The 25,565-nt window shown below is 45.8% G+C and overlaps 1 protein-coding gene across 2 annotated transcripts in view; it reads left to right on the forward strand.

Moving 5' to 3' along the window:
• Positions 1-25,565, forward strand: part of LOC138246532 (probable serine/threonine-protein kinase DDB_G0284251) — a 104,290-nt gene that overhangs the window by 61,158 nt on the left and 17,567 nt on the right. For both annotated transcript variants that reach the window (XM_069201192.1, XM_069201193.1), the window contains exons 2-3: positions 8,387-8,549; positions 21,510-21,636. In XM_069201192.1, the coding sequence (XP_069057293.1) occupies positions 8,413-8,549; positions 21,510-21,636 (264 nt within the window). In that variant the 5' untranslated portion in view covers positions 8,387-8,412. The remainder of the gene's footprint in view (positions 1-8,386; positions 8,550-21,509; positions 21,637-25,565) is intronic.

Raw genomic sequence — 25,565 nt, forward strand, 5'->3', positions numbered from 1 at the left:
TTTATTTGAATACAGTGATGGAATGTATCTGCTGCCTCCTCCCAGTTCTTGTTAATTGGCATAATTAGCTGAGTATCATCAGCATAGGAGGCAGCCAGAAAGCCGAAGGAGTGGGTCTAGCCAAAGGGGCCACATAAAGGTTAAACAAAGTGGGACTGAAAGAAGAGCCCTGTGGGACCCCACAAGGAAGTTGAAACGGGGGAGCTCTGAAATCGCCACAACTAACTGTGGTAGAACCCTTGCATAAAAAGGACTTCAGAATACTTAATGCCTTTGTTCTAACGCCCGCTTGGTGAAATTGTTGTACCATTAAATGAGGCGAAATGGTATCAAACGCAGCAGATAAATCCAGTAGCACTAAAATAGCTCCGTCCCCTTTGTCAACCAATCTCTGAATCAAATCTGAGGTGGTGATAAGGGCAGATTCTGTGCTATTAGCTTTCCTAAAGCCGTGCTGAGAAGGATCTAAGCAACCTCATTCTTGTAGGAAATTAGCTAGGTCTATATTAAGATGTTTTTCAAAAATTTTAACCTGAAAGGGTAACAAGGCTATGGACCCGGAGGTTCTTGAGATCAATTGTTGCACCATCAGGTTTCTTTTTCAAAGGGATGACAATCGCTTCCTTCCATGATGGAGGAAGTGCTCTGGTGTTCAGAATCTCCTGCTACACGGGTACCTGGGCTGAGGACACCAACTCAGGGGCAAGTTTCAATATATGATGTGGGCAGGGATCGCTGGGAGAGCCTGATTTGACTCTCTCCATAAGTTCCTTGATCCTCTCCTTCCGCAGAGGCTGGAAATTAGTGACAAAAGGGGTACCATTACTAACTGAGGCGTTTAATTGCTCATGGGGATCTTGCACCCCAAAGTGCTGTGCAAAATTAGCTTGAATTTGAACGACTTTATTTTTGAAGAAATTAGCAACCTTATTGCAAAATTCTTGAGTGTTTTCCAATTCTAGAGGGGCAATGGGAACAGTGGGGGAGCCTACCACTCTAAAAAGTCCTCTGGGAACATTGTTTGCTTTCTTGATTTTACATGTATAAAAATCAGTTTTAGTTTTATTGATCACACATTTATAGTCACTGAGTGCTTATTTAAGCTTCTCTTTTTCTGCAGAATTCTGATTTAATTTCCACCTGTGTTCCTGTATTCAATATATTCTTTGTAAGGCCTTCAGGTCCTTAGTAAACCAGGGAGAAGAGCTTTTCTTCCTGGCCTGGGAATGGGATGTCCTTAAGGGGGCCAGACGATCAATAGCCATTTTGACCCCAAAATCTAATCTGTCTATAACAGACAGGGGTTGTTCCTTAGGTTTCTCCCAGCCAAACATCAAGGCCGGGATAAGATTCTGCTCCTTTATCCTACCCCATTGTCTAATGCTCTTTTGTGGAAGGGGATGGGGAGACAAAGGCAAAATATCTGTCTCCCTAAAAGTAGGGAGGTGGTGATCCGTCCGCTCAAGTGCCCTGTTCTCCAACACTGCACAATTGTCAAGGAGGGTAAATATCCCATCTAGTAAATGGCCGGCCCAATGGGTGGCCGACGTAACTTTAAGCTGACAGTCAAGAGTCGCCATGAGATTCAGGAACTCACCAGTGTTCGGATCCTGAGTGTCCTCAAGATGAATATTAAAATCCCCCAACATAATTCACTTGGAGGCCGTAGTGATGGGTCCTATAACGTTCGGCCAATGTTGGAAAAAATCATTTTTAGGACCTGGAGGATGATAGATCAGAAGGCCCTCAAATAGCGTAGTGTTTTTCAGGTGAACCTTAAAGTAGGCTCCTTCACAGATATCTGGTTTAGCATTTATGGCTTCCCACTTACAACAATATTCTGACTTAAAAATAATAGCTAATCCACCTCCTCTGCCACTTATTCTGTCAAGTCTGGAAAATGTAAATCCAGGTGGGGAGGCAGCTACAAAGTCGGGGCCCGAATCATCTTTGGCCCAAGTCTCAGTAACAAATAAAGCCCAAATTCAAGCACTCAGTCATGTCTTTGATTTTAGTACTGTGTTTAATCAGAGAGCGAGCATTCATAAGTCCACATATCAAGTGTCTTACACTAGCGTCCTTTTTCCCATCCCAGCTCTTTGACGGAACCTGCCGAGGGGCATTGGCAGGGTCTATGTAAGACATTGGGCCAGATGTAGCAAAGGGTTTTTCCCATTCTGTGTCAATGGGAAAATGTGTTCGTACATATGGCCCTTAGTCTTGAGAGCCCAAATGCACATGTTGCATCTTCCCCTATCTATCCAATCAGGGGAAACACGAACACAGCCCCCACACTCCTGTCCCTCAGAAGGTGTCTTGAGAGATTGCGGGGAATAATGTATGCTGGCCAGATCTTGTTTTAGAGGGCCAGAGTCCACAGACCCGGGCCCCGATTGGGTGCAGACGGGCTTGCCTTAGGCGCGCCCACTTTGCGCGTCCGCTGCATGGCCGCGTCGCCCTCGGTTTAAATACCGAGGGCCCAGACATGCCGTTCACACAGGTCAGCAGCTAGCCTGCGGACCTGTTTTACCCTCAAGATGGCTGCCAAAGAACTCAAGAAGAGGAGGGCTCTAACCGGCTCAATCCCCTAAAGAAAAAGACCTGAACAGACGTTGCCGGTGCGCACGTGCCAGCACCCGGTAAAATAAGCTCAGAAGCCCCCAAAATGCTAGCAGTATAACTCACAGGTAGGAAAAAGTTACAAGTTTTAGTATCCCAATCGACACTCACATGATAAAAATATTTAAAAATTAAGCATAAAACTTCACATTGTTACACACTATAAAACCTCTGAAAAAGTGCACACTCACTGATTGACACCGCACCGCATGTACACAGTAAGTTAGTAGTGAGATTATGGCAGCGGTGGTACAGTGTTATGGGTAGATGTATTATGCGGTGCCTCTGGTGATGGTGCTGTTATTATGTGTTGGGGAGTCAAAGGGATTTTGCACGGTATTGGGGAGACTAAGTGCTGGCGGTATTAGTTCAGTGCTGAGTTTGTTGTGTATTTTCTGCTCTTTCTCTGGTAAATAACTAAATAATACACATTCAAACTAATTTACAACATATATGTGGTTCCATTCACTGAAAAGGACCAATATGCTGCTTCAGTTAAAAGATGGGAGTTTTGATTGTAGTGGGACTTCTGGATTTGTGCTTAGCCAGTCCTAGGAAGGCAAGTAAATCACAGGAGTGACTTTCTGTGTCTGTGCAAACAGACTTTAATAATAACTAAGCAGCAGCCTATGTTAACTTCCTGGTACAACCCATGGTGAAACATGCCACACCACCATTGAGCAGCTAACTGTACTCCATTGAGTAGAAGACATCAATTTGTTAACTTGAGAGAGATAAACCTGGCCTTTGTAAAACTAAAACTGTAAAAAGATTTACTTTCTAAAGACCAGAATATGACTTGGCTGTTGATAAAATGTGACGTTTCTTGAAGAATTGCAGCAATCGCAAGTCATAGGGCATTAACCTAAATTGATAGTTTGGTTGAACATTAGAAGATTGTTTCAAATTGACCAAGGCACTCAGAAGAGTAAAGTCCAGTAAGATCAATGGGAAAGGGTATCCCTGGTGATGTAGGTCCAGAAGCGGAGAAAAAAGCACCGATTCCAAGTTGATGTTAATCAAAGTCTTTAATTCTTAGACAGCATTTGTCATAGGTAAGTTTTCGTTTTTGCAGAGAAACAGCCAACACGTGTTTCGTCACACAAGTGACTTTGTCAAGGCTGCAAAACAATATTCAATGCTTACTGTCATATATTATTCTGAAAAATAATAGTACTTAGCGTATATACATGTGAAGGAGCTTGGATTGTGCCCGTGATCCGCTTTGCTTGAAACTGTGTGAGCATGCACACGCTTAGTGAAGAAAAAAAAAAAAAATGATTGGCATGGCGGACTAAGTGCTCATATGTGTAAATTCATGGTTACGAGGTGAGGGATGAAAGAGGAGAGAGTAAAATGGACATCCAAGAGCGTCCAGTGAGAGTTAGAGAGCATTAGAAGTTCCAAAGGTAAGGTATCCGAGGTGCAGACCGAAATACCCCAGGTGTTATATGGTGGATTTGAAATCGTGGATGTTGAAGAGGAGGGCAAGGTTCCACCGAAGTTACTTAGCCCGGACAGAGAAGAATGTGCCGTATAGCGCGGTGGGGAGAGAAAAACATGCTAAGAGTCACTGAATTTAAATAGCGTACCTGGGCCAGTCCGGCCAAGGAAAGTATGACCGTAAATTGGTATGCAGGTAGGTTGAAAGAATGTGTTGGGTCTTGCAAGTTAAAAGTCTGTTCCTCCAGTAACCGAAGAGGTAGGCAAGGAAGCCCTGATAAGCCTCCAACCGAGTTCCTAAGAAATATGAAAGAGTCTAAGGTGGAATGTACAGAGAACGTATAAGCGTATAATCCATGCTGAGAGGTACTGTGAGTGGATAGATCCAAAGGCAGTAACAGGGGGGAACAGGGGCCTGATAGAAGGTTGTTAATCAATGCTTAGCGCTACTGCCCAAGTAAGAGGTAGTGTTAGTGATCTAAGGATCAGCTCAATTGGACATAGATAACAGAAGGTAAGTATATCTATGGTACAAGTTAACCAAGGAACATCCATGTGGGCATTAAGGAAACAAAAATCGGCAGAGAGTAGCAGGCGCTTGTTGTTAACCAAGCGTGTCTGGAGTTAATTGTACAATGCCACCGGAGACCGGTTAGTGATCCAAGGAGAAGCTCAATCGGACATAGATAAGGGAAGGTAAGTATGTAAGCGGTACAAGTTAGCCATGGAACATAAATGCGTGCACTAAGGAAACCAGGTCGGCGAAAAGAAACGAGCGCTTGTTGTTATCCAAGCGTGTCTGGAGTTAATTTGTACAGTGCCACCGGAGACCGGTTGTGCAAGACACAGCGTCCTGAGAGTGCCTGTGCGGGGCTCCGCACAGTCGGGTGTAAGTTGCTGGGTAACGTTTTTTTAAGGAAAAAAATAAAGGGTAATGGAGGTATCTGGCGTGACGGAGAGACAGAAAAACGCCATTCCAGGCTCTAATTAGAAGGCATGGTCAGTGTAATCGTGGTGAAAAAGAGCGCGACCAAGAGTGGAAAAAAGAGTTGGAAAAAAACAAAAAGTAAATAAACGATGTACCTCGTTAGAATTGCTCGGTCCGTCTGGAGTCCGAAAGGAATGCGTCTGGGTTCTCCGAGCCCCGCGCGTCCCTAAAATGAAGTTCGTGTCGGCGAAGTAGAAAGAGGACTGTGCTGGCTTAACGTCCCAGGAAGGAGTCATTATTGTGGAAGAAAGAGGCGGCCATTTTGTAATGGTGATATCGAGTCAGTCAAAAAGAGGGCAGGACGTTAGCCGAGTAGCAGAAGTACTACAGATAGACCCCATTATCTGTGTGATTGGGGAAGCTAGGCAGGTGAAAAGTGTCTAACATGCTATTTGTGAGTGAGTGGTGGTACATTAAATGTGTCCACTTAAGTGTCCTTATTCGGTTGGTGCAACAAGGGAGACACTGGGATAACAGTATTGTAACTCAAATGAGGACAGATGTGCGAGTCACACATAACAACACTTTCCATACTACACTTAGAACGTAGTTGAAAACCTTCTTATGCACACGTAGTATTGCAAGGATAACAGGTAAACATAGTCACAAGTGCAAGTTCATATAGCAGTAGTTTGTTACGTGTATATATACATGATCCATCAGAAAAGAGTCATTAGATAATATACAGTGAATATTCATAGAGCTCAAAGGCATACATTACAGAGCTAGGTGAGGAAAAAATGTAGTTCATGGTCAGTGTTCAGTCCATGCTCTACTGCCCGGAGTTTTAGTATCCAACCCGCCTCACATCTCTGTAGGTCCCTGGTTCTGTCACCCAATCTAGGTGAACCAGTGACCTGGGCGATACCATGAAACCTGATATTGAGAAGGTCCCTCTCGCCATGCATAGTCTTAAAATGGACAGCAATTGGGTATGTACTGTTAAAGTTCCTGATAGCTCTTATGTGTTCTTGTATCCGTTCTTTCAAAGGGCGTATCGTGCTGCCAACGTAAATCAGACCACACACACATATAATACAATAGACTGAAAATCTGGTGTTGCAGTTGATAAAGCTCGTGATTTTGTAAGTAAGTCTCGTATTGTATGAGAAAGAAGTGATTTTGTTGAGAGCCAATTGGCATGAGATACAGTTTCCGCATTTGAAGAAACCCCTTGGTTTGGTTGGGATCCAAGTCGAGGAGTGTGTCTGTGTGTGTAGGGCAAGAGAAAGCTGGGGCATAGTATGTTTCTGAGTGTACGCCCCCTGCTGTGAGTCATGGTTGGGGAATTGTTGATATAGCTCTTTAGACACGAGTCCAGTAGTAGTAGATGCCAATGTTTCTTAAGGACACGGTGTATGGTTTTACTGGCGGAGTTGTATTGCGTGATGAAGGAAATAGGCCGTTTGTAAGATGTTTTAGGTGGTTTATTGGAGCCCCTAATGAGAAGCGAGTGTTGGTCTTTAGAGGATATACGTTTGATTCCCGTGGAAATGAGTTCCTTGGTATAGCTGCGTGCTTGGAAGCAGTGTGTCAATTTGGTTAGTTCTTGTTTGAAGACGTCGGGGTCAGTACAGTTGCGTCGAACTCTGATCATTTCCCCGTAAGGGATAGCTCTGATTTGTGTTTGTGGGTGAGCGCTCTGCGCGTGCAGGATAGAGTTGCACGCAGTTGGTTTCCTGTATAGTCTGGAAGTGATCCTGTGGTTGGTGATGTAAAGGAGAAGATCTAGGAATTCGATTTGGGTGCGGTCCACCTTGTGTGTGAAAATTAAGTTGAAGTCATTAGTGTTGAGATGATGGATTAACTTGCAAGACCCAACACATTCTTTCAACCTACCTGCATACCAATTTACGGTCATACTTTCCTTGGCCGGACTGGCCCAGGTACGCTATTTAAATTCAGTGACTCTTAGCATGTTTTTCTCTCCCCACCGCGCTATACGGCACATTCTTCTCTGTCCGGGCTAAGTAACTTCGGTGGAACCTTGCCCTCCTCTTCAACATCCACGATTTCAAATCCACCATATAACACCTGGGGTATTTCGGTCTGCACCTCGGATACCTTACCTTTGGAACTTCTAATGCTCTCTAACTCTCACTGGACGCTCTTGGATGTCCATTTTACTCTCTCCTCTTTCATCCCTCACCTCGTAACCATGAATTTACACATATGAGCACTTAGTCCGCCATGCCAATCATTTTTTTTTTTCTTCACTAAGCGTGTGCATGCTCACACAGTTTCAAGCAAAGCGGATCACGGGCACAATCCAAGCTCCTTCACATGTATATACGCTAAGTACTATTATTGTTCAGAATAATATATGACAGTAAGCATTGAATATTGTTTTGCAGCCTTGACAAAGTCACTTGTGTGACGAAACACGTGTTGGCTGTTTCTCTGCAAAAACGAAAACTTACCTATGACAAATGCTGTCTAAGAATTAAAGACTTTGATTAACATCAACTTGGAATCGGTGCTTTTTTCTCCGCTTCTGGACCTACATCACCAGGGATACCCTTTCCCATTGATCTTACTGGACTTTACTCTTCTGAGTGCCTTGGTCAATTTGCAACAATTATCATTGTGTATCTGGATACACAACTTTCAGTGCCTATTGGGTAGTTGGGCACTCGATCAACACGGCACCAGCTTCTCGTATCTTTGACTTTGCTATCCAATACAAACTGTAACGTGACGGAGGTGCGGCTCCTTGACCGCCACTACCCTTGCTGCATTGTGTGAACATTAGAAGACTTTGGGACTCACAGGCACTTTATTTATAGTTTGTTGGTGAAAGGCTCATTCGGTGGGGCAGTGGTGCTAGCTGTTCGGCTCCGTCTGTACAATATTTCTGGCTCTCTTATTAAATGGGTTCTAGGTCTGGTGTTCAAGGCTAGCAACTTAATAGGTTTGAGATCATGGTCTGACAGGGTAGGCCCCACATGGCCTACCCACCAGAGGGGTGGAGCACAGGTTAAATGAGAGCTTTAGTGGTTCGCCCTGACTTGGGTGTGGTTATTATTTATTAGTTCTCACCTAACCCACACCCCCGGAACCAATAACTCACATACATATTCTGTGAGGAAGGAGATTTTCAGTCGAGCTGTTGTGGTGTACATTTTGCACTGTAGGTACTGTGCTGTACATTGTGAGGGGGGAGCGTGTACTGTTGCTGCTGTCTCTACATTTTCTATGAGAAAAGAAGCCTGCCTTGCTGATCTTATACAGTAGTACCTGTGCTCTGCATCTTACTGAAGCGTGTGAGAATCGTATCCATATACAAGTGTCAAACGATTGCCTTTGCAAATGCTTGTTGTTTGCTTTGTTCTTCAGGGTGAAGATCTGCCTCATTGCCAATCATGTCCTACACTCTTGGTGAAGGCTGCTGTGGCAAAGTGCGTAAAGGACTGTATAATGGCTCAGTGGCCGCTATCAAAAGTGTTCCTTACGAGATAACGGATGAAGACGACCTCAGAAGAGAATGTCGCGTCTACGAGTGAGTAGTGCATGGTTACTCTATTGCAATGAAATGGCTCTGTAGTAGGAAGCATTTGAAGTCGGATGACGTTATACCTGGGCTTGGACTGGCTGAGAGGAAACTGAAAGGTTTCCCGACAGGCTGATGACTCTGGAAATCAAGGTAGGATGTTGCGAGAAGATGATGTGGGCTTAGGGCCAGAGTGGCTGACTTTGGATGGGGGTGGAGATCACTTAATCTCCCTTGCTTTAAAAAAATGAAATAATCCGACACTGTAATGTAGTTTTGCTCATGTAAAGCGCTCCAGTGACTTTGGACAGAGATTGCATTATATTGAAAAAAGGCTTTGGCAGCCGCAGGCGAGCAGATACCAGGCCTGGTGGAAATCCCTAACACTGGTTTGTATTCAAGGGCCCTAATGTGCCTTGAGGCTGGTCTCCCGCCACGTACGGCCTGTACTGATATTTAAACTGGAGTCGTAAACTGTGCTTCTGTGCGGACTAATACGCGGGATATTGTTTTGCCCTAATTAGGGGGGTATCCGTTTTGCTCTAGCAGTCACATGTATGTGTACACATACATCTGTGCACGTTAAAGATAACCCATGTGTAAAGAATTTTTTACATTTTAAGTTGAAAATTAAGTCGTACACCCGAAGTACTACAACATTTGATCTCAGGCGGCTACAATCGTACGAAAATCACAAATGTAGGATATTTCCATTGGTTAATTCAGCAAAATCTAAAATATTAGATGAATAAATTGCCCAGCAAGTTCTTAGCCTTGCACATTTGTTATACAATTGACATGCATTTGAATATGGTAACTTCTCTTATTATGGATATTTTCTACAACCTCTGAGGAATCAGAGTACCAGGAAAACTGATTTCCTCTACTAAAAGATTGAGTATTATAACTGATAACAGCTGATGGAAGCAAGAGCTGGACAGGAAAATGCCTACCATAAGTCGGGAGAGGGTGGATCCAGGTGCCATTTCTAGAACAACCAGAGAAGATTCACATTCATGTATTAAATATATTTGGAGTATATGCCCCATCGAATCAATGGAGTGCTCCAGAAACAATACAAACGACATGCGATGACATTCTCACAAGCAGATTGCTAATCTCATGCTTATGGATACTTAACAGCCATTTCGCAGATGTTAAAATATTATTCAGTAGTGAAACCAGCCCACACTCCACAGCCTTGTAGACACTGTACAACATCAACAAACACCTAGTGCTGGAGAAGCTCAAAGTCACATAGACTGCAACAGTATGTGGTCAAAGAAAGGGCTTGTGGTCCTATGACATAATGTTCAGAACTGGCTGCTGTTCTCAAATAACAAGTATAGCAACACAATGGAGGATCACACTCCCCCCAGCACCGTTCAAAGCATTAATTACTTTGTATCAGTGGTTGATTAAATAATCAATAAGTTTGCGACTCGCATTGCAGACACAGACCCCAGCAGCAAGTCATTACAGTATCATCGGCACCAGCAAAACAAGGTGACACAGTCTCGAAGTTTGTGTGTGTTGTGAAGGACACCAAAGTGTGTTCGCTTGGCAGCATCCTCCCAGAGGTGTTGCTAAGAGCAGTAGAAGGTCTAGATGTGGACATTTGGACAAGGATAACATTTTTGTGTAGAAACATTTGCACCCCTGTTGGACTGAAACTAGGATGCTTCCTAGCCCACCTCTTATTTAACTTATTCTCTCCTGCCTCACAGTGGCTTTGGATCAAACAAACTCGCACCCGCCAAAAGTGGGAGGAAGAACACTGTTCCACTTAATGTAATCTAAAATTATTTTTTGCACCCCGCCACCCCATCTACATTTCAGGGGTCAGCCTTCTCGGCAGTATATCTTCATTGTCTGTCTTAGCAGAGGTTCATGAACTTAAGTTGTCAAGATCCAATCTTCAGAGGTCTTTCCCATGACCAGGGGTAGATCAGGCTTTCTTCAGTGAGTAGAAGACGAGCAGCGCTTCACCAAGCCACGGCTTCTTCTAGCTTAGAGGGAGTGAGGAGCTCGCCAGCTCCACAATCTGGAGTGCATGCCCACCAAAGCGTCACACACTTTAAGATTGCAGATGGTATCCAGTGAGCCATAGAGTAGCGCCATCATGTATTTCCAGAGCTAGGAGAGTGCCAAACGATTTCCAGTTAGTCTGGAAAAATTCAGCCAAACAGGCTCAGTTGGTCATTTCTTTCTTTCTTTCTTTCTTTCTTTCTTTCTTTCTTTCTTTCTTTCTTTCTTTCTTTCTTTCTTTCTTTCTTTCTTTCTTTCTTTCTTTCTTTCTTTCTTTCTTTCTGCTACGCTTTACAATGTCACTCCACTGTTGACTATACGCATGCTTTGTACAGCGCTCTGAAACCTGATGGCCGGTCAGTCAGCACCCCTTCCCGAACACTGGTGAAAGCTATTGTAAGTACTGACTTTTTGTATGGTCACCCCCCAAGTTTTTGCTGCCGGATGCTGCTGTTTTTGACCTGGTGGTGCACTGAGACCTGCAAATCATACCTCAGTGCCCTTTCCCTTAAATTGTACTCTAAATCTGCAAACTCAATTGGCAAGAACTTACCAACCCCTGTAAGTCCCTTTTATTAGGTACCAATGGTGGCCTGGCTGGTAAAGGGGTCACCACAGCTGCTGCACTGATTGTGCCACCCTGTGTGAGCTGAGTAAAATTGAGCCTGTAGAGCTGCCATGTCAGCCTGCACGGGCAGCTAGCCTGCTCCAGTTCGACTCTGCCACACCAAGTGCTGGCAGAGTCCAGTCACTGCCCACTGCCCAGACGTCCCTAAGGTAGGCCTCCTTTAACCCAGGAGGCAGGGTGCACTGTGTTCTGAGTGCGGACATATATGCACAAGCATAAATGCCCCAGTGGTAGATTTTAAACGTAAAACTACGCAAGTGACCAGCAGCCCATTAGATAACATCGGCTGGCAACCAGGCAGACCCCAGATTTCCAGCTCCATGATGGCCCAGCAGAATCGCCCCATGTTTGGTGTCAAACATTGTGCTTTTTTTCCGATTTTCATGCCCAGGATTACCTAGTATGCACCCAGATGGCGTCCTGAGCGGGTGCCTACCATGACGCCAGCTCTCTACTTCCTTGACTGGCCTTCCTGGGTATTTTTCCACCAAGACAGAGGTCTGCCCTTCTGCTGGTCATGCTAGCACGTCCACAGGACGGAGACAAAAGGCTTGAGCAGGAATGAGATCACATCTCATCCCTCTCGGGCTGGCTAGTGTTTACTGTAATCAGGGTGGTGAGCTTCAAAGGATCTTCACACTCTGACTACGTGATCTCCTTTCCCCCCAGAGCACCGGAGGACAAATGGCTTCCGCCCTGCCCAGTCCATCGGGCAGGAAACTTAATTAGTCAGGAGGCGTGCACTCCCAAAGGGCTAGCCATACCCCTAGGGTGGGCTAGCAGGCCTGTACAGCCAAGAAAAGGTTCTGCCATTTTAAGACCCTCCCTTGGAGCATTCTGGGTAGTTTAGTGAGGTACACCCTCAGGATGTTGCCACTGCAGGGGCGGCCAGCTACAGGGACCAGTAGCTCATTGGCCACTGTCCCCCACGCACTTAAAGCCCCTTAAACTAGGATTTAAGGGTCTCCCCTGGCCTCAGAAACTCAGATCTGACTTTGCAACTGAGAAGAAACACAAAGAAGATGCCATCACCGACAAGAGGATTTTCGACTCTGCTGCAGCGCAGAGAGGTCACTCAAGTGTTCTGAAGAAACGATATACTCGGACTACATATCTACATGTGCCCGTGGCTGAAACTCATCAATCCCTGCAAGAGGGACCCCAGTTTACACCAGAAATGAAAGCAGACTCCCCTGACTGGTGGCACCAGTCCCCTGCAACTTGTAGAAGTAATGACGTGTTGTGCCAAAAGAACTGCATCCTGATGGGCTCCTCCTGAGTGAACCCAAAGAAACTTGGTGACCTGCATCTTGGGAATGATAGTGAGGTTCTATCCAAGTTTTGAGCCGCTACTCCCCTCCTGAAAGCCTCCGGCTGTTAAAGTACCCATGGATTCCATATGCCGCTACCAAGGCTTGTTGGTCACCAGCCGGTAACTAACCCCCTCCCCGGACATCACCGCCTCCAGAGTGTCCCACAGCTGTAGTGATCGACATCATCAATGGCCCCACTGCTGAGAGATTGCATCCTGAAGGAGGTGTTGTGAGTGTGTGGCAAGGCATCTTTGGTGCGACCAGCCTGTGATTGACAGCTGAGAGGCTAATTCTGCACCAGGAGCTGCCGGACAAGGTAGTGAAGAACTAGCAATAGAATCCTGGTCCTGGGTCCCCAAAGGCCTCTACTTTGAAGGGTAGTGTAGACATCTACCCAGAAGTGTGTGTTTGCCTGGTGCTGCATTTTGACAGCACCCACGGATCCATTCAGCACTACAGGCAGCCAGGAACACCTCTGCATCCGGAACCCCTGGGTGCACCCGAGTCATTCTGCCTGGTGAATCCTGACCTGAGACCAGCTCCCAGCTCTAAACTCCCCCTACAAGGTATCTTTTGCAAAGGTACCCTTACTGGAACCACAAGCCCTGTTCAGCACCTAAGACAGCCAGCAACACTCTGCAAATAAGCCCTGCGGACCAAGTAAAATGTATCTGGCTGAGGTTACTTGCTCCCAGGGCCTCCAAGAACTTAACTTCAGGTGGGTTCCCCAGAACTCACCCCACAAGTGACTGATGGCATAGTGTGCTTTTCTCCCATTGTCTTCAATGATAAGAGTGCCGAGCAGTGATTCATTTATCATGTAAAAATCCATAAGTCCGGTCAACTGCATTTTATTGCAAATGATTTGGTGCCTAAAATAAGATAAACACACAGTTTATTTTTATAAATTGGTGTTGGATTTCTTTTGAGTCATGTCATTTACTGATCGTCCATATGGGTGTTGTAAAATGATTTACACATGTTCCTCTAAGCTGCCTGATTTCTGCTTTGCTACTCTACCAGGACTGAGCTAGGGTTTACTGGCGTGAATCCGAGGCCCACTACTGGGTATTGCAGTAGTTTTACATGGTAAGACCCACCCAGTCATACAAAATCATTCTTCCACCTTGCTACGCAAACGCAAACACACCACACAGATGGATCTTTTTATTAGTTCTGAGGCATAAAACAACAGATTAAATGCATTTCAAATCCTGGGAATCCACGTGGGCCAACAAGAATGAAGGAGAGCGAGTAGTTTGCAAACCATTAAGGTTTTTTAGCAGATTAGTTAAATTACAATTCAATCAGTTGAGGCAAAGTTTAGTGTCGATTACATCAATATAAATTCAAAATCTTCATATCAGCACAAAATAGCAAGTGCAAACCAGGTTATTCAAAATACACATAAAATGTGTAGAAATAGTGAACAGCTTGACATAAAAAGAAACACCCTAATGCGCTAACCTAGAGGGACTCGAGGAAGTTGAGTGAAACCTAGCAGATGATGCCAGCAGAACATGCCTCCAAAAGCTAGAATCAAATAAAGACACAAACAGCATCTACGAGTTACAAGCTTTGCCAAAGCCCATAGGTCTAAACTATGTAATTGTGTTGTACACAAGTGTGGCTGCTGATAAGCATGGCTAAACGTTAGTGGTGTGGACTGAGGTGGGGTAGATTTGAATGGGGTAGAATGTAATAGGGTAGATTGGGGCTAGAGTAGAGTGGGATAGATTGGTGTGGAGTGGGGAAAGAGTGGGGTAGCTTGGAGTGGGGTGAATGAGGTAGATTAGAGTGGGGTATATTGTAGTGGGGGAGTTGGGTAGATTAGCATGGTGGAGTGGGGTAGATTGGGGTGGAGTGGAGAAGATTAAAGTGGAGTAGAGTGGGGTAAATTGGAGTCTGGTAGATTGGAATGAAGTGAGGTAGAATGAAGTGGGATAATGGAGTGGTGTGGATTGGAGAAGAGTGGAGCACAGTAGATTGGTGTAGAGTGGGGTTGGGTAAAATGAAATGGGGTGGGGTAGAATGGAGTGGGTGGGTGCAGATTGGAGTGGGGTAGATAGGAGTGGGGTAGATTGGAGTGTGATATATTGGGGTAGATTGGACTGGAGTAGGGTAGGTTGGGGAAAAGTGGAGCACAGTGGATTTGGGTAAATTGGAGTGGATGGGGTAGATTGGGGTAGGTTAGGATGAAGTGGGGGTAGATTGGAGTGGGATAGGAGTGGAGTTGATTGCGATAGATTGCAGTTTAGCGTGGTAGAATGGAGTGGGGTAGAGTGGAGTAGGGCGTAGTAGGTTGGAGTGGAGTTGGATAGAGTGTGGTGTAGATAGGGTTGGGGTATGGTAGATTGGGATGGGGTTGATTGGGATAGGGTGGGGTACATTGGGTTAGGTTGGGGTAGATTGAGGTAAATTGGAGTGGGTGGATTGGGGTACAGTAGTTTGGGATGGAGTAGAGTAGACTGGAGTGGGGTGGATTTGGGTGAAGTCTGTTAGACTGGACTGGAGTGGGATAGATTTGAGTGCCACGTGGTAGTATGGAATGAAGTTGAATGGGGTAGAATAGAATGGAGTGTGGTAGATTGGATTAGAGTGGAGTGGAGTGGGGTGGAGTGTAGTTTTGGTGGGGTGGAGTGTAGATTGGATTAGTATTGAAAGTGGAGTGGGATAGATTGGGAGATAAATCTGAGAAGAGTGAAGTGGAGTTTGGTAGTTAGGCTGGATTTGAGAAGGGTTAATGGGTATGAGTGGGGTAGATTGAAGAGGGATTTTTGAAGTAGGATGATTGGTGTGGGGTAGATTGGAGTGGGGTAGAGTGTAATGAGTGAGGTGGAGTGGACTGAGATATACTGGGGTATTTTGCAGTGGAGTCTGGTAGATTGGAGTGGGGCAGATTGAAGAAGGATGATTAAAGTGGGGTGATTGGAGTGGGGTAGATTGGAGTAAAGTGAAATAGATTGGAGTGGGGTAGAGTGGAGTGAGATATATTGGGGTAGATTGGAGCTGAGTTGGCCGATTGGGGAACAATGGAGTGCAGTGTATTGAGGTAAATTGGAGTGCAGTGGATTGAGAGGAGTTGATTGGAGAGGAGTAGACTGGACTGGAGTGGGGTAGGGTGGAGTGGGGGCTTAAGAGTGGATTGGATTAGAGTAGAGGAGACTAGTGGGGTATATTGAAGTGGAGTAGGATGGACAGGTGTATGGTATGGTGGGGTGAGTAAATTGGGAAGGGGTAGATTGGAGTGGAGTAGGGAGGATTGGAGTGGAGATGGGTAGAATTTGTACATTAGAGTGGGGTTAGAGTGGAGTAGATTGGGGTAGATTGCAGCTAGGTGGGGTGGGGTAGATTGTAGCAAAGTGGGGTGGAGTAGATTTGAGTGGGTAGATTGAAGTGGGATCATTGAAGTGGGATAATTGTTGTGGATTGGGGCTAGGTTGGAGTGGAGTGGGGTGGGGTTGATTGGAGTGGGCTACAGTAGGGTGGGGTAGATTGGAGCGGTTAGACCTAGGTAGAGTGGCGTGAGATATATTGGGGTAGATTGGAGCAAAGTGGGGTAGATTGGGGAAAAGTGGAGAGCAGTTCACTGAGGTAGATTGGAGTGGAGTGCAGTAGATTGGAGTGGGGGAGATTGAATAAGGATGATTGGAGTGGGGTAGATTGGGGTGCAGTGGGGTAGAGTGGAGTAGATTGGGATACATTGTAGCGAAGTGGGGTGGAGTAGGTTGGAAATGGGTAGTTTAAAAAGGGATCATTCAAGTGGGATGATTGTTGTGTGGTGGAGTGGATTGGACCTAGATTGGAATGGAGTGGGGTAGATTGAGTGGGCTAGAGTGAGGTGGGGTAGAGTGGAGCTGGGTAGATCGGGGCAGAGTGGAGTGAGATATATTGGGGTAGATTGGAGCAGAGTGGGGTAGATTGGGGAATAGGGGAGTGCAGGTGACTGAGGTAGATTGGAGTGGAATGCAGTAGATTAGAGTGGGGTAGATTGAATAAGGATGATTGAGGTGGGATGGTTGGAGTGGGGTAGATTAAAGTGGAGTAGACTGGGGTAGACTGGAATGGAGTAGATTGGGGTGGGGTATATTGGATGGAGTAGTTTGGAGTGGATTAGATTGGGGTAGATTGTAGAATGTAGTGGGGTGCGGTAGATTGGAGTGGAGTGCAGTTGATTGGCATGGGCAGATTGAATAAAGATGATTGAGGTGGGATGATTGGAGTGGGGTAGATTGGAGTGCAGTGGAGTAGATTGTAGTGAAGTGGGGTTGGACAGATCGGAGTGGGGTAGATAGAAGAGGGGTCATTGAAGTAGGATGATTGTTCTGTGGTGGATTAGATTGGGGTAAATTGGAGTGGTCTAGAGTGGGGTGGGGTAGATCTGGGTAGAGTGGCGTGAGCTATATTAGGATAGATTGGAGCAGAGTGGGGTAGATTGGGGAAGAGTGGAGTGCAGTTGATGGAGGTAGAGTGGAGTGCAGTAGATTTGAGTGGGATAGATTAAATAAGGATGATTGAAGTGGGATGATTGGAGTGGGGTAGATTGGGGTGGGTTATATTGGATGGGGTAGAGTGGAGTGGGGTAGAGTAGAGTGAGATTGGGGTAGATTGAAGCGTGGAGTGGATAAGAGTGGAGTGCAGTGGATTGAGGTAGATTGAATTGGAGTGCGGTAGATTGGACTGGAGAAAAGTAGATTGAAGTGGGGTAGGTTGGAGTGGGGTAGATTGGAGTGAGATGAGGTAAAATGGAGTGGGGTATTGTAGAATGTAGTGGGGTGTGGTAGATTCGGGTGGAGTGGGGTAGAGTGGAGTGGGATAGATTGGAGTGAAGTGGGGTACATTGGAGGCGAGTGGAGTTGGATGGAGTGGTGTGGGTAGATTGGGATGTGATGGGGTAGTTTGGGTTGGGGTACATTGGGGTGGGGTATAATGTAGTGGGGTGGGGTAGATTAGGGCGTATTGGGGTGAAGTGGGATACATTTGATTGGGATATATTAGGGTAGTTTGGACTTGGGTAGATTGGAGTAGATTGGTTGTGGAGTGGGTAGATTGGAGTGGAGTAGGTTGACGTGAAGTTGGATAGAGTGGTGTGGGGTAGACTGGGATGGAGTGGGGTAGATTGAGTTAGTGTGGGGTTGATTGGGCCAGGGTGGGGTAGATTAGAGTGAAGTAGATTGGTGTGGAGTAGACTGGGGTAGTTTTAAGTGGGGCAGATTGGGGTATATTGGAGTGTAGTAGTTTAGGGTGAATTTGGGTACGGCGGAGTTGGGTGGATTTGGCTAGAGTGGAGTGGGTAGATTGGAAGAATTGCAGTGGGGTAGAGTGAGATTGGAGTGGAGTGAGAGAGATTGGGGAAGAGTAGTGGGGTAGAATAGGGTGGAGTGGGGTAGATTGGGTAGATTAGAGTAGCATACATGGGGATGGAGTGGGGTAGAATAAAGAGGGATTATTGAAGTGGGATCATTGGTGGGTAGATTGGAGGGTAGTGGGGTAGACTGGAGTGGGGTACAGTGGGGTTGGGTAGATCAGGGTAGAGTGGAGTGAGAAATAGTGGGGTAGATTCAAGCAAAGTGGGGTAGTTTGGGGAAGAGTGGAGTGCAGTGGACTGAGGTAGATTGGAGTGGAGTAGATTGAAAAAGATGATTGAAATGGGATCATTGGAGTGGGGTAGATTGGACTGGAGTGGGGTGGGCTGGAATGGGGTATACTGGGGTGAGGTATATTGGGGTGAGGTATATTGGGGTGAGGTAGAGTGGAGTGAGATATTGGGGTAGATTTGAGCGGAGTGGGGTCGATTGGGGAAAACTTGATTGAGGTAGTTTGGATTGGAATGCGGTAGATAGATTGGAGTGGGGTAGAGTGGATTGGAGAGGATTGGAGTGGGGTAGGTTGGAGTGGGGGCGTAGGAGTGGTGGGATAGAGTCGCGTGGGGTGGGGTAGAATGGAGTGGGGAAGGGTAGATTAGGGTGGAACAGGGTACACGTGGCTCTGCTCCGTGGCTTTGCTCCCATATAAACTAATTTTGTCCCCAGAGTGCGCTCCCCTGGGCCTTTGGAGGTTCGGGGGCAGGAATGACCCCCCCCCTCATATAAACTAGTTTGAGCATCTGATGAGATGGACCATAGGACATAAAGGTCACTAGGCCAATCAGAACTCTCTATTGTTAAATTGGCACTCCCGCAAGACTCTCTTGAAACTCTCATGGACCCAACCGTCCATATGTGAAATTACTTTTTACCCTTAACAATTTCTCAAAAAACTACTGAACAGATTTACACTAAAGTCCTCATTACGACGCTGATGGTCATGAGACCTCCAGGGCCACGGTGGAGGTCGGACCTCTACCAAATCAGCGGTCCAGCCTCTACATTACGACCATGGCGGACTTCCAGGCAGTGAAAAGTGCGACACGCCCGAAGCACCGCCACATTGCCGCCAGCTCAATTATGAGCCAGCTTCAATGTTAAGGCCCTGTTCCCCACTGGGCCGGCGGACAGAAATAATGTTTCCGCCCAGCGAGTAACTGTTAATAGGGCCGGTGGACAGAAGACCGGCGTGCCGGTTTTCCAAGCGTACGAGTTTGTAATGAGGGCCTAAGTCACAAAAAGCACAATCTGTGAACCCCCTCCCTCTTTCCTCCCTCCCTTTCCCCCTCCTTTTTCCTCAGTTTCTTCGTTCCGTTTTACCCCTCTTTATTTTTTAGGGTCGAGCCTGCGAGATGCTTTTGTATTTAGAAAAGGGCTCGGAGCCCTGTCAACTTCACGTCAGTGTTTTTTATTGGTTCGTGGGCTTGCCTAACAAAATCTGCTTGCTTTCATTAGTTGAAGGCAAGCATACGTCATGCCTTTTCCGGTGGCTAGCCCTCCTCGAGCGCAGCGACCAATACAGAAAACATGCGAGGCTCGCTGTTTTCCATCGGGCTCGTGGACTTCTTTTTCTCTAATTTACGAGCGCAATCTCGCTTGGCAGAAGTCGAACGCTTTACATAGTTATTTTCACTTTTTCGGGTTGTGTACATAAATGCACTTTTGCCCGATAGGTGAAAAGTCGGGTTAGGAGTTTACAACATGATCAGCTCTAACATGAGTAAACGCGAGACCCGTTGCATTGTAAATGCTTGTTTATTATATTTTTTTCTATATTTAGTATATATTTTCAACTTCTTTTCTTTTAATTCTTTTCTTTTAGTTACTATATTATATTTTTTCTTGTCCTTTTTCTTTTTCCGTATACCCCTCCCCCTCCTTTATTCCCCTGTTCTTTCCCCCCCCCTGTTTTTCACCCTCCATCCCCATTCCCCCCCAACACTCTGTCTCCCCCTCCCACCTCCTCCCTGTGAGTTTTCCCTGTGTGTCGCCTTCTTTTTCAAAGATACAGGCATCTCGAGGGGCACCCACTATTCAGGGCCCTTTTAGCCCTTCACCGGGCGACCATCTTTGGAAGGTTGTCGGCCTAGTGTTCTCACGCTCCAACAAGCCTGGTCATGTGAGCACTTCTCCATTACTTAAACCGGATCCCTACAGGGATTGTGGTCTTATTTCAGGCCACGGCGAGTTGGGGAGTAGGTTTTAAGGCAGGAATGTCACTTTGAGGAAGTAAGTACTCTGTATGCCCTAGACCACCGGCAGTGATTAGAACGTGCTTGTTGAGCTTGACCTTCACCACATTTTCATTTGTGTATATTTTACAGTGTGAGACTATAAGCACACCCCCCTCCCGGAGGACATATGATGCAATTAGCATAAACACTGAAAGTAGGTCATGCATGCACCATGTATATTTTCCTAAAGGTTCCTCACGTGTTTTAAGTGTTTTGTAGTGTTTCCTATATGTAGTACATCTTGTATTCGTTTTTATGTAGGAGCTACTGATGCCATTTGGCTGGGTGATGGTGACAACTCCACCACACCCCTGAGAGATACATTTACGTCTACTATTTTATCTTTTCTTCCACAGATTTGTCCAGCAGAGCATTGACACTGATGGGTAGTATTTATTTAATTTAATTTAATTGGTATACATCACCTTACCACAGTAAATAGTAAAAGTACTTCTACTAGTGTAAGGCGCACAAGGAGTGATACTAGGGAGATCACTTTGGTCCTGAAGAGGAGTTTAGGGGTAAACTCCAAAACATATAGACCACTAAGGTGACAGGTACATAATATACCCACCCTCCTGACACCCCTTTTTAATCATACCACCCCTGTAAGACATATTAAACTAGTAATATCATCCAGTGGGGGGTATTTTTAATTTACCAAGACCCCACCACTCCTATCCTTTTCTAGCATCCGCATCGCTGATACCAATAGTGCTCCCACGTATTCGGTCGGTCGCAACACGCCTCGTTCTGCAGCAGAACGGGAGGAATTCCAATGATGAAGCATGCTACCAAGGGGTAACCCTGGTGGGTGAGGGTTTTTCTAACGAAAAAACTTTTTTTTCTGTGGAAGTTTTTCCCCTCTGGGTTGGGTCTCCTAATACGTTTACTGAAGCTTCAAGGAGGATAGAACCTCCCATTTAACCCCCCGTCTCCCCCCTTTGTTTACCATGTACAAACTAGTCAAAACATAGCTTCTTTTTGGAACGTTTTGTAGAGATTCGTCAGTCGTTGGCAAAGTTATTTGCAGCACAAAAATGGTAGAGCTGACTCAAATATAACTGCCTAGTGGCGACCGCCACTAAGTAATATATAATCTCAAGGTATGTAGATGCAGAGTTTGTAGCCAATCTATACATACTTACCTGTTGATATTTTGGTCCTCGGTATTCTGGTCGTGATATTGTGACCACTAAACGTGACTGTAAACTAGCCTGTCGAGATTTTGGAAGGTGTCCCAATAGGACAGTGTGTTTGCTGAGCTAGTGCTGAGGTCAGTGTATGTGAATTCCTTACTGGTTATCTCGATGCAGAACTTGCTTTATGTGTGCAAAGGTACTTGAAGAGCCCTGAATGATCTTAACCATAAATTCACTTGTACCTCTCTTTTTTTTCAGAACCTTAAATTACAAAAATGTGGTGAAGCTGCTGGGCCCTCCAGAGCCAGGCTCAGATGGATGGCAAATTCCACTGGAATTCATTGAAGGGTGCACTCTGGAAGAGTTAATATTTCCTCCAGGCAAGGTGATGCATAATACAAGCATTATTGATGAACTTTAGAAAAAGGTGTGAGCTGTAGAAGCAGACATTTTTGAATATTTGATATGATATGTCAAAGTGAGTGCTCTGGAAACGTATTTACCCCCTTTTCTGGCATAGCAGAGAAAATAAAAACAATTTCTTATTTGTCCTGGTTGAAAGTGAGGCAGCCTGTTGTAAAGTTACTGAGAGCACATTTCTGCGTAAAAACATACTCACTTTCTGAGGCTCTGACACCATTTGGTAATGCATTCTAATTTCTGGCGGTATTCATGACAACACATTAAGATTTTACTAGGCGATAGTGAGGGAGAGCAGGCGTTATAGTCATGTGGGAGGCTACACAGATTTTCAGCCTTAATAGGCAGTGTGAGCAAAAGTGAGTCCCTCTTTCATTGCTTTTTTTTATCACTGTCCTGTCTTTTTAGTTACCCAGCATAAGTAAAGTTCCTTTGTAGTTTATTTGGGGTGTTGCTGCAATCCAGTTAAGAAAGGGGGCAAGTGTGTCATGAGTGTGAGCGGAATGTTAGCACATAGTAGTAATACAGACAGTATGGTGAGTCACTGGGCACTACAGTACTTGGTGTCTTTGTAAAATCTCTCAACGTTGGTTATGAAACACATTCTGTCCAGCAATGTTTTTCTAGGGTCACGATGCCTCAATTTATGTGTACTCACTAAATAAATAATAATGTAGTAATACTGAATCCTCTCCCAACCTGTTTGACACATAGGTGGTCATTATGAGTTTGGCGTTCCTGCCACGTCGGCGGTGGCGGTCAGACCGCCGATAGCCTGGCGGGGCGGGACCGCCAAATTATGATTGTGGCGGTGAACTGGCTGCATCACAGCCAGTTCACTGCCTGTACCGCCAGGGCGGTGGGAACGCCTGGCCAAAGGTTGACCACCTTCGACCCGTTAGTCCACCTAACACTGCTGGCGGTATTACGAGTATCCCTTCGCTAGGGATTCTGTGGCGCCAGCCCTGCCACGAAATCCCTGGTGGAAAGGATACTGGCGACAGGAATTCAAATTCCTCCCACCATAACAGGACTCCCCAACCCCCCATGTAGGAGCCCCCGCCCCATCACAGGCCCACCGCCCCCCCCCCCCCCAAGCAGCAAAGCCCTCCCTCCCCCGGTCCTGGTACTAACCCCCCCTGAGCCACGTACTCCCACACCATACTTACATACATACACGCACACATCCACACTCACTCACACATACACACACGGCCACGGCACAGCCCACACCCTTCCGTGGTTTATGGAACAGACCGCTGAAATCATAATGAGGGCCATTGTGTGATGTCCTATTAGTCTGTAGGTTGAGATTGGCACTTGTTCTATTGTTCGTCCATATATCCGTTAGCGCATGTAATAAGGCAGTGGTATAGTGACATGTTCATTAGAGTCTGAGCACCCACATACTAGCAGATTCTTAGTCAACCACAGAATAACTCTAATAATTCCCCATCTGCTTTCTTTTCCACATTCCACCCCACAAACATCATCATGGTAGCCACCAAAAGTAACAAGACAAGCACTTCTCCATCAGTTCAAATCAAAGTTCATTCTAAATGTGCAGAATTTACTTAACGGATATAAAATACAAGAGGAATATAAAAGCTACCATCATCCACAATTTGCATAGTATTAGTATGTTTTTGAAGCTTGTGACAACCTGTGTGCAGCTACTGAGCACTCTTCAGGAGCCCACCGTTCCCACCTTACTCCGTCACCACTATTCACCTTCCCATGTCAACCACCCTTCCACTGAAAGTTCGGGGTTTATTGTGCAGATACAATTGGGTGGAGTTGGGGAACAGTACCCAGCATCAATGAAAATCCCTTGCATGAAGCACCCATGATACAGTGTGGAATCATGTAGCACAATTGTGCTTGTATAAGCTTTACTCTGTAGCTTCAAAGTAGGAATTGCTACAAACCTTCAGGGGTTTATTGTGCACATACAATTGGGTGGAGTTGGGGAACTATATTTGCTTTGCTCTGTAGCTTCAAAGTAGGAAGTGCCACAAACCTTCTGCCCACCTCCCAACCAGTCCTCACAAACCATTAATAACCTCTGTATATTCCTTAGTGTGCTCAGACGCTCATATAACATAACATAGGAGCATTTTTAGGTTTCACCTGCACAGCGCTTGCGCTGTGCTTTTGAAGTCTATTGTGTTTAATATAAATCTTACATCTCGCCCTTACTTATTATTGGCTTGTGTGCTTGCCACGTTCTTTTTCTCCGTTTCTATTGACTGTCGCACACTATATCCTGTTGTTCCGTGTGTTTGCTCTTATCAGTGTCCCAAGTACTCCTTTTCGTCCCCCAAACTTTGAGCCAAGGCTCGAATCCGACTCCCCAGCTGCAAGGTCGGTAGTTCGGCCCGTTATCCCATACCCTCTGCCCTGCCCCTTATCTTCTATTTTCGGTACTCTTGTTAAGCTATCGCGTCTAGGGTCACTTCGCCGCAGCTCCTCGCAAACCCCCCTCAACGCGGCCTCCCTCTCAGTCTACAGCTCATGTTCTGACTGCCTCCATCGCATCCGCTGTTACAGATAAACCTTATTGCATCTTTTGTTGCAGTCTAAAGCTCTCTTATACCTTAATTTTTGTTTGAGTGCCACACAAAATTGTTAAATATATACATAAATATTAAAGCTCATCATGTCTTGTTCTCATTGGAGGAGGTACCGCCAGCCACAGTGCAGAAACATCCCTCAGTGCGGCCTCCCTTCCTTCAACAGTCAAGGCTGGGTCACTTCATTGCCGCTCCCCGCAAACCCCCCTCAAAGCCTCTCAGTCTACAGCTGCTGGAGGTGTCTCGTTCTCGTCAGAGGTACAGCCAGCCAGAGGAGTAGGACCCGGGAGCCGTGCTGCGGGAACCGGTCATTGCAAGTGTTTTTACTTTGGTTTCATCTCCATAAACAGTTGCCAAGGCAGCCCCCTGGATGACCCTGTTGCATGGTACAGCAGGTGCAGTGGCACAGAGGCCAAAAGCTCCAGGAAATCCACTGAACACCGATTACAGCTATATGTTGTTACGAAGGAATCCGTCCCAAGTGCTGCTACTTTGCAGGCACCAGGGCCATGATTTGGATGGTGTAGGTGGTGCAGTGGCACAGGGGCCAAAAGCTTCAAGAAACCCACTGAACACCATTCAATGCTGTATGTTGCCATAAACAAGCAGTCCCAAACGCTGATACTTTGCAGGCACCAGGGCCATGATTTGGATGGTGCAGCGGGTGCCGTGGCACAGGGACCAAAAGCTCCGGGAAACCCACTGAACACTGATTATTGCAATATTTTGCTACTAAACAAACAGTCAAAAGTGCAGTTACCTTGCAGGCACCAGGGCCATGATTTGAATGGTGCAGGAGGTGCAGTGACAAAGGGGCAAAAGGCTCCAGGAAAGCCACTGAACACCGATTATTGATGTATGTTGCTACTAAGCAAGCAGTCACAGGCGCAGTTACCTTACAGGCACCAGGGCCATGATTTGAATGGTGAAGCAGGCGCAGTGGCATAGGGGCCAAATGCTGTAGGAAAACAAATGAACACTGATTATTGCTATATTTTACTACTAGCAAGCAGTTAGGAGTGCTTTTTTGGTTCTTTTGTAACTATTGCACCAAACGTAACACATAGCCTAAAGAATCACTTTAATACAATCTGTAACCTATTGGACTTTTTGCCTACCTACATCTTACGTTAAATTCAGCGCATTTATATGGCACATGGTCCTGAAATGCTTCCAAATCTAGACACACTAACACCTTGGCAAGGGCATTCTCCTGTCTATAACATTAGCATTTTAGCCATTGTAAACACTATATAAATACTTATAACTTACCAGAAAGAATTCCATACCAAGCATTGACAAAGCGAATAGGGCTCGCCTA

Source organism: Pleurodeles waltl, chromosome 7 (genome assembly GCF_031143425.1).
Source record: "Pleurodeles waltl isolate 20211129_DDA chromosome 7, aPleWal1.hap1.20221129, whole genome shotgun sequence".
Taxonomy (NCBI): Eukaryota; Metazoa; Chordata; class Amphibia; order Caudata; family Salamandridae; genus Pleurodeles; species Pleurodeles waltl.